Source organism: Pseudomyrmex gracilis, unplaced genomic scaffold (assembly GCF_002006095.1).
Source record: "Pseudomyrmex gracilis isolate BER0280 unplaced genomic scaffold, ASM200609v1 scaffold_1903, whole genome shotgun sequence".
NCBI classification, from domain to species: Eukaryota; Metazoa; Arthropoda; class Insecta; order Hymenoptera; family Formicidae; genus Pseudomyrmex; species Pseudomyrmex gracilis.
In genome coordinates this window covers 3,483-13,767 of record NW_018022487.1, presented here as the reverse complement: position 1 = coordinate 13,767, position 10,285 = coordinate 3,483, and the positions used below count along the sequence as shown (strand labels likewise).

Sequence of the window (10,285 nt, the reverse complement as noted above, 5' to 3'; positions counted from 1 at the left end):
TAAATTACGTCATTAAAGTGTACTACACTTTCAAGAAAAACAGCGTGTAATGACGTAACTCAACGTCACTTCCGGCAAGAAAAACGCTAAAGTGTACACTTTACACTAAAGTGTATAAACTGTATGCAAGAAAAACAGACCTCATAAGTTCTCGCTTGAGTGTATGCCCCTACCACCTCAGTATTTTTATTGCTAGCCGGCCAGAGTTTGCAACTCTGGATGGAGGCCGTTCAGTCTGTCAGTTACATTCGAAGCGGGAGGACGGTTTGCGTCCTGTTGCGTAATACTGACGACTACGTGACTGCCATTTCCGCCTCTCTTTTCTCATACCGAATATCTATGTTAGCGTACTTTTTTGGAAAATATGTATAAAAACGGAGCACCCTCGGAGGTCAATGACTTTAACATATGTTGTCAAGGACACCTTCCTGAACAACAATCTGCAACTTTTCGCCGTCGCTCGGTGTTTGTTAAAAAATTATAAACAAAAGAAATATCATAAATGAACTCTTATTTTCCGACACCGTGTACATTTTGTTTGTGTCGTAAGCGTGTAGGCAGGGGGGGCTGAGCCTCCCCGCAAGGGAAGGGGCTTTCCTCTCCCCTTTGCTTCCCCTTCACGAAAAAATGAAGGCATATAACAACATCAATATGCANGGTTACACTCACCATACAGTAAATCACAAAGAAAATTTTGTAGATTCTCATATTAAGTGTCACACGCGAAACATCGAAAGAATTTGGCGAGATATGCGAAGTACTATTCCACGTTTCGGGACATCGGTAAAACATTAATTGAATTGTTCACTTGACATTTAATTGAATTCTTCATTTTTTCGTGAGGGAGGAGCAGGGGGGTGGGGCGCAGCCCCCCTTGCCTACACACTTACAACACAAACAAAATGTACACAATGTAGGAAAATAACAGTTTATTGCCGCAACTTNTTTTGTTTATAATTTTTTAACGAAAAACGAGCGACGGCTAAAAGTTGCAGATTGTTGTTCAGGAAGGTGTCTTTGACAACATATGTTAAAGTCATTGACCTCCGAGAGTGCTCCGTTTTTATACATATTTACCATCACATCTGGTGTTAGCTTGTTATTGCCAGTTCTTTAATTTTTTTTATTAAAATTTTATTATAGTTAAGAAGCAGCCGCGCCAAGTATTTTTATATGAAATATTTTTTGAAAACTGAAATATTTTTTGGAATATATTTTGAAAACATTTTTTCTTTTGTTACATCTCTATGTTTTAGTAATAAATATAATCTTACCAAAATACATAATTATGTACTTAGAAGTAGTTATTAATAATTACGGAAAAAAAGTTAAAGCGTAGTCTTACTATATGTATACTATATACACAATTATGTTATTGTATATTGTTTTTCAATATAATAACGTACAAAAGTTTACTTGGTGCTACTTTGTGATATTATTTCTTTTGTAAAACAGGTTTTTAGCCGCGCCAAGTTTTTTTGCATTAAATATTTTTTATTTTGACAAAATTTTTAGTTTTTAGTTTTTTTGTTTTTCACGGAAAGTTTTGCTGGGTCTACTTGTTAGTTTCACTACAAATCCTTTTGTTAATTTGATAGGCTCAGACAATTCTTTCTTTCAAAATTTTTTCCGTAACAAAAACTTAACAAAGTAGTTATGTATACTTAGATTAGGATAATAATGTACAAAAGTAACGTACAAAATTTACTTGGTGCTACTTTGTGATATCACTTTGTTTGTAAAACGGGTTTTTAGAGAAAGAATGTTTTGTAGTATATAAATGTTGTAAAACAGGTTTTATAGAGAAAGAAGTTTTTGGAGTATAAATAAAAACATAATTTAATTTAAATACAATACGTGTTGTGCGTGTACTTGGCGCCTGTTTTTACCTTTTTTTAAAAAGGTAAGTTTTTAGAGTATCACACACTTTATATTTTAAGTTTTTTTTAGTTTCTCTAAAAAAAGAATATAACCATTTGTAGTTTTTGTATATACATTATTGGTGCTTCGAGAGTCGAAGTTTGGGAGTAAAGTTACCAGTATCACCATTTTGTTGGAACTAACATCATCAAAAAACCACTGTTCCGAGCAAGTTACCATTACTTAAGAGTTACCACCGTAATCCTTACGCCAACGTCGACAAGTTATCACCCTTAAGTCGCAACCACATAGCATCACAGTTAGTTGCAAAAATTAATAACTAACAAACTAAAGGAAATAGAGAAAAACGGTTTGCGCTATAATTCTCAGCACATCAAACTGCAAAATACCAGCCCGGTTTGAACATTCTAGGTTTTGTTTTTAACAATTGAATGTTTAAATAATAAAAATTATTAAACTTTTATTACGTGGTATTTTGCATTTAACTAATATAAAACAAGATCCAAAAACCATTTTGCTCTAACTTGTACCGTTCTCGAAATATTCAATTTGTTAACTTTCACTCTTTGTCATAAATCGCAGAGTAGCCGATTGAAGGTACCTGCAAGATTAGTTTCAAGCTATCCAGGGTCGGATTGGGAGACTTTTTCGGACCGAGCTTTGTATCACACCGGCCCACACAATCAGAAACAAAACAAAATATTACTTATAATATAGGCAGAGGATTGTAAGAATTATAGCTTTTTATTTAGTTATAATAGCTTTAATTGTAATAATTTTTTATTTTATAAGTATAATAACTTACTAAGATAAGAACTTTTTTGAGCAAGATTGTCAATAATATTATCATTGTCTAATGTTAAAAGGATATCTTTTTCTATTAACATCAAAAGAAACGTTTCTAAATGTTCTTGTGACAAACAATTTCTTAATCTATTTAATATATATTTTAATTTTGAAAATGTTGTTTTGCATTCTACTTGAGTACAGACGGCGTCATTAATTCGAAGAATAGGCGCGGGGATCGGAGGACAAGCGGGGCGGTTAGAAAGAAAGAGCAGTTACATTATCGACACGACGTAGTTGTGGACACCCGATTGCTACTTGTTAGTTAGTACGGCGCCCGTTGGCGCTACGAGCAACCGCCCCGCTTGCCCTCCGATCCCCGCGCCTATTCTTCGAATTAATGACGTCGTCTGTACAAGATAACGTTAACACATATTTATAAACAATCGGGATAAGCCAGTGTGTGTAGTCTGTACGTTGTTAAAACAACTACGCGTGTCGCGCCGGTTGCCGGTCGCGCGTCGCGCATCCCGCGATTGTCAACTGATAACGCGAGCAGCTGACTTTTCTTTAGTTGTACAAGCTTTTCCATAATACGTTGCGTTCACTATTGACCGAAACTTAGCTTCTCGCACATAATTTTAAACTTCAATCTACGCACAGACAAAAAAATGTAATGTAACATAAAATAATGCTACGTTATATTTTTTATCAGTGCGTTAAATAAAGTTTAAGATTACGTACAAATTTAAACTTTGGTCAGTATACGATGATAACGTAACGCAACGTAACACGTAAAAGCTTGTGCGGTGGCCCTTGAGGCCTTTTGACTCATCGGCCCTATTTGAACCGGCCCACCGAGCTTTTCTCGGTAGCTCGCCGTCCCAATCCGGGCCTGAAGCTATCTCTTCTGGTTCTCGAGATATTCGCGATTTGCGAAAAGAACTATGTATCGTTAAATGTAGAATATTAAAATAAGTGAAATGCGTATATTCGTTATTTATAAGCTTTATTATAAAACCGCGTTTTCGGGAACTTTCCAATCACCGAAGTAACATAGGTTGTAAAATAATAAAAAGAAAACCTTCGTTGTGCGTGATTCGTCGTGCGTGGACTTGACGCAAGGCACTACCATGCTTCTTGATGTTTCTCTCTTCTCTAACTTTCTTCTTAAAACGTGCTCGTTAAACAACACCATCTGGTAGCACAAATGTGAACATGCACATTCCTGAGTGTCCCACGACGATGAAAACGTTTCTTAATCGTGATTTACACGTCTATTTTTCATCTTATTCATTATCTTCGTTCAGAAGCCACAAACATACAAAACGTAAAAATACTTTTTTTTGTAATGTTTCATTCTGAAGCGAATGAGACTAAAACGAAATTAATCGGTTCAATCGTTCTTGAAAAATAACCTTGTAAAAAACTTCCCATTCTCTCATTTACTGAATTTCGCGTATATAAGAGGCACGGTGTGCTCGCGCAGTTCGAGCGTCACTTCGTTGCGCGTGAACTTGGCGCGAGGCACTACCGTGCCTCTTGATTATTATAGTTTTGTCGATTGAAGATGATTTAAATATAAGTTGAAACGTTTCGACACACAACACGTCTATATTGGCTGCTTTCCTTTTAGGAGACACAGTCGACACAAGTCGCACAAAAGTCATTCTGTCTTTCTTCAGTATTCAATAAGAAACAAAGACAGAATTACTATTGTGTCGACTTGTGTCGACTGTGTCTCTTAAAAGGAAAGCAGCTATTATTGCAAAACACTGCATTTGGTTCCTATTGGCCGATCACTCTACACAATTTAGTTTTATCGTACGAACCTGAGTACGTCCCTCATATCCACATATATAAAATAATATAATATATAATATATATTAAAACACACACACATATATGTATAAAATAAGTATATGAAAAAAATTAATGTTTTTGTATTTCATATATAGCTCAAATGAAAAACTGTTTCTACCAGAGCACGATTAAATCTCGTCGTAACTTCGGTCAACTTTCGCCGGTATTCTTCCTCTATCCGAGCCAGCATCATTGCGCGTTTATCTCTGGAAAGGATAATTTCTTGATAGACTTTCTCGGTGTCCTGTTGTACCTTCTCAGCCGCTTTACGTTCTTCCTTCTGCTGCTGAATCCAGTGACGCATCTGTTCTTTCTGCGCCTTTAGGCGCTCATGAAAATAGGGATCCTCGCCTTCAAACCTATACAACCACAATATTTTACCGTTTTTCCTCATCTTTATATTCGTAACTATTGCGCCAGATGAACAGGTAGCATAGATAAATTATTATTTCTCTTTGAGAATCTTTACAAAAAATACAGAACTCGCGTACAACTCGGCAGATCCGAGAAAAAAAGAATATATCAAGAGGTACAGTAATGCCTCGCGCCAAGTATATGCGCAAACGAAGTGCGCGCGCGCTGCGCGAGGTACCTCGTGCCTCTCTTATACGTGAGAATGGCCAAAAAGAGTTTTCAAGATTTTGAGATCTCAAGAACGGCTAAACCGATCGAGTTCGGCCTACACTCAATCGAAAGTTGAGATCGAAGCACGAAAAAAAATATTTCGCAGTTTTTTCCTTTGTGCCTTCTCAACGGAGATATCTCGGCCCAAAGTCCAAAATCTCGAAAAAGTAGGTTCACATAAAATTAAGAAACGTCCAAGTCGTCGTCCATATATATAATACTTCTATATTGCTAGTACGGTGCCGACCTGAAGTCCACATGTTACGGTGCAGACAATATAGTAGCCTCTCTCTCCAGCTGCTTTGTGCGCATGCAGTGAGCATTCAAGCACGTTTGGGCATTTCTCTTTCTCGCGTTCTTTCCAATGCTTTGTCTCGCTCGCACTCGCTTAGTAGACGCGCCTGCGCATAATGACGCTCGATTATCTATGCCCATATTTGGACTTCGTGCGTCTCTCTTTCTCGGGCCTCGTGCCTTTCATTGCGAAGATACGACTAGCAATATAGAAGTATTATATATATGTCGTCGTCGGACAGCATATAGCTGATCGAGCGTACTTCGCCTCTTGTCGCCGCCAGGTGACAACACTTTCGTACACAAGTTAAAGCCTGATCTACATTGATCGCAAGCGCAAACGCAAGGAACAGGTCTGGTAGAATTGACTAATCGTATTGATCAAATCAGCCAATTGACCAGCGTGATTGGTCAATTCTACGAGATCTATACCTTGCGTTTGCGCTTGCGATCAATGTAGAATGGGCTTAAGGTCTATCAGTATGCGTTCAATTTGAGAAAAGAATTTTACTGCGCATAGAGAAAGAAAAGCAGGCAAAGTAGGTGAGGGAAAGCGTTGCGTATAGGATTGTTGCTGAAATATTTTACAGTAAAGAGATTTTTTAGTAAAGGAAATGCGCAAAATACTTGCCCATTCGGTTTCTCTTCTCAAATTGAACGCAGTATAGATGTGTATCAGAAAGAAGCCTGAGAGCAACCACAGCTATAAGAGTTTCTGCGATAGCTTTTCGTGGACATGGTTCTATTCCGTGCTAAGTTTGTGGACATGGTTCTATTCCGTCCTATGAGACACCGACATGGTGAGGCTACGCACACAAGCGAGACCGTTGTGCGCTCGTGGAAGAGTGCAGATATATTATGTTGATGTATGACGACGGTTCTCGCTTGTGTGCGTATCCCCACTAAATAGGACCGCTGAGAAGTAATTATATACACGCTGTAAAAATAATGTGAAAAAGCGAAATAGAAAATACGATATATGTAGATATACGTAGATGTACTTTGAACATTATGCGCATGTGCACATATAATACATAAGGCCATTCTACAATGAATTGAAAATGTCCCGTTGCCAGTTTATTTAGTAATTACGAAAAAGAAAATATTATTTCTGGTTGCGCTTTGTTGTTGCGGTTGGTAGAAAAGAGTTGGTCATCTTTTAACTTTTGTTAACAGCAACTGGCAGCACGTAAAATAATACTTTTTTCCTAGTAGTCGCAACTGGCAACGGGACATTTTCAACTTATTGTAGAATGGCCCAGAGAGACAACAGAGGCTAATATAAAAAGTTGCGTTTAATTAAATAAGAAATATAAAAAATATTAAAAATCATTATATTATATATAAGTAAAACAAAACAAGTTCTTTTTAGGTATATTAACATTCAGAGAAAAAGGATGAGAAGTAAATAGTAAGAAGTGCATTGTGTTGCAGTAAAAGTGTTTGTCAAACCCATATTCTACAAAAATATGTGATATCCGAACAAAATACTTTTTCAAAAAACGGTAAAAAAATGGCGCCAAGTACACGCGCAACTCGTATCTCTAGAAAAAAAAGTATTAAAGTAAATGTCCCAATACTTAAACGTTTAAGAGAGCTGTTTAACTTATACAAATCATACTCGTATAATTTAACTTTTGTTGGTGAGTATTAGTATTTATTTAAAAAACCAGATTATATTTTCACTAAATAAAGTTTTAAAGAGCTGGTTTATAAAGAAAAACAAAGTAAATTAATCGAATTCTAACATACCTGCTATGGCCCAGTGCTTAAACAGGTTTTCTAACTTGTCCCAATACTTAAACTATCTTGTCCCAGTACTTAAACGCTATTATTAACACGACAATATAGAACAGGAAAAAAATTATTCATGCATTTTATTCCATGAAAAGTTATAGATTTATTACAAATCACTAAAAACTTTGAAGATTTTACAAAACTAGAGATTTTACAAAACTAGATTTTACTTAGAGTTTCATAACCTTTTGATAAGGTTATGAAAACAAGTCATCTACTTTATCATATAATATTTAAATATTTTAGTTAAAATATTATTATTTTAGTACGTTTAGATAAAATGAAACCATGAAAACACAAAACTACTTACTGATTTGTTGCAAATTATGTTTTGTCGCACAAATATCACTCAATACGTGTATGCAAGACTAACTACGCTATGATGAATCAAGTGTTTAACAACTCCGCCACCGGCAGATTCTCGTACCAGTACATAAACACGATAATTTATAACGATAACTAAAAATTAAAGATAGAATAAAGTTTTTTATCAATCTATAGTCTATACTGAGTTTGAAAAATCTTTGCTGAACAAAACGTTTATTTTGTGTATTTAATTATAACCTTAAGAAGAATATACTTTGTCTTACGCAAATTGCTAACGTAAGAGTTGAAAACGCAATAAATTTGCTACTACTCTCAAAAACTATTTTTTTCTTTATCACATCTACTGTTTAGAAAACTTTTATTACAATGTTTTAATAATAATACAATTAAAAATATTAATAAAACTTTTGATTATTGTAAATATCAGTAAAACAATTTAATATAAATGAAAATTCGAGTGAGTGTTTAAGTACTGGGACACGTTTAATCACTGGGACATTTACCTTACTATAAAAATCTTTCTTTACAAGATCTATTCTACAAAAGAAATGATATCAATAAGTTACGCCAAGTAAAAAATCTTTTATACATTGTCACAAAAATATATAAAACTTTGTAAGTTGTTTATACGTTGTAAAATAGAAAATATTTTAAATCAATAGGAAGTTTGAAATATTGTATGACCACTGCACTTTTTATATAAAGCACTCATTGATGTAAGAAATGACTTCGCCTTGCGTGGAAAATCTTAAACTATGTCGAATCATACATATAGATTTACATCAATGAGTGCTTTATATAAAAAGTGCAGTGGTTATACAATATTTTAAACTTTCTATTGATTTAAAATATTTTCTATTTTACTAACGTATAAACAACTTACAAAGTTTTATATATTTTACATATTTTTGTAACAATGTATAAAAGATTTTACTTGGCGTAACTTATTGATATCATTTCTTTTGTAGAATAGATCTTGTATATTATACAATAGTTATAGACCGTACTCATTTAGCATTGAAGCACAATACATGAAATTATATTACATCAAAAAATAAATTAGTAGTTTGCACGTCACTACTGATATTGTAAAGTAATAAAATTCGCTAAAATTTCTCTCTTATTTTACATTAATAACCCTAATAGGCACATTTGTAAAAATATTGCACAAAAATGGCATCATGAATAGCGACGATTTTGCAATGATTGCACAAAGATGATTCGCCATAACGCAACAGTTTTGTCGAAATAAAATTTTGTAAATAATATTTGTCAAAAATTGCGAAAAAGTCGTTATGCATTTTCACAATATATACCTCCAATAGGTAAATTGTGAAAATATAAAAGCGCATATAATTATATGCGTCTATTTAAATATTTAAACATTTATTTCATTATAGCATTACGTTTCAACTTTATATTAGATTTTTCTCAGTGGCAGAATATTTATACAGAATTGTTACAGAAATTTCACATAAATTGATTTGCCAACATATCGTATATAAGATCGTTGAATACAAATAATAATCTACAACTCATTGAGGTTAGCAGAAGATGTTGTTAACACGTTGAGCGCCACGCTGATTTTTAAGGAAGTCAGGTCATGCGCGCCGCTTAGAAGCGCTGAAATTGTAGGGCCAATGTTTCTTATTGCAGTAAAAGATAGTTTATGTTTAAATTTTCTGTAATTCCATAAAACAGTGTAAATTTTATAGTTCTATATCATGTTACACGCTGTCAGCCAGCGGTGATGGACGCGGCCTAAACGGCGTCAGCCACCGATGGCTGACGTGGCGCTCAACGTGTTAATGTACACCAGACATGTCCAAACGCCGATTCCGGAGCCGAAGCTGTGAGCAAATCCTTTCCCCTCTCGACTGGATATGTCTGATATAGACTATACTATAGTAACATTTAAATACTATAGTATAGTCTATATCAGATCAGTGGAAAGGAGGAAGATTTTGCCCACCGCTTCGGCTCCGGCGTTTGGACATGTGGTAAATGTTTACAAAAACGGGCCCAGCCCCGATGACTTTGACCTAGACATATGTTGTCAAGGACATATCCTTGAGTAACAATCGAAAGATTTTAGCCGTCGCTCGCTCTTCATTAAAAAGTTATAATCTTAAAAAAGTGTATCGAGTTTAGGTATATTGTTTACGTATACTGTCTAAATACACTTAAATATATATTTTTATACATAGAGGAGTTTTAAAGAAAATATTACAAGTACGTTCAATTATTTATTGGATATAGTTTGTTCATTATTTCAAAAAAAGTATCAATATGTTCATCAAAAGTATATAATCTTTTAAAGAAGAATTCGGCAATATAATGTTTATAATGATATTCTCGAGTGCCGAAACGTGGAAGATTAACGCGCAATTCTATTCACAATCTCTCTATATTCTGTGTTGTAAGCGTGTAGGCAGGGGATCTACAAACTTTTCTTTGTGATTTACTGTATGGTGCGTGTAACCATAAAAAATGCATATTGATGTTGTTATATGCCTTCATTTTTTCGTGAAGGGGGAGGGGCAAAGCCCCTTCCCCTGCGGGAGAACGTAGCCCTCCCTGCCTACACGCATACAACACAAACAAAATGTACATGATGTCGGAAAATAAGAATTTATTTATGAAAATTTTTTTAACAATTAATAAAGACTTAAGGCTCGTGAAATTTAAACCAATGAATGAATATAAGGCCTTA

At 34.7% G+C, this 10,285-nt stretch overlaps 1 protein-coding gene across 1 annotated transcript in view; it reads right to left on the bottom strand.

The window, feature by feature from the left end:
• Positions 1-4,615: 4,615 nt before the first annotated feature.
• The window catches only part of LOC109862512 (RIB43A-like with coiled-coils protein 1), a 9,060-nt gene continuing 3,390 nt past the window's right edge, over positions 4,616-10,285 (bottom strand). Inside the window, exon 4 of the mRNA XM_020442587.1 lies at positions 4,616-4,889. Within this exon, the coding sequence (XP_020298176.1) occupies positions 4,616-4,889 (274 nt within the window). The remainder of the gene's footprint in view (positions 4,890-10,285) is intronic.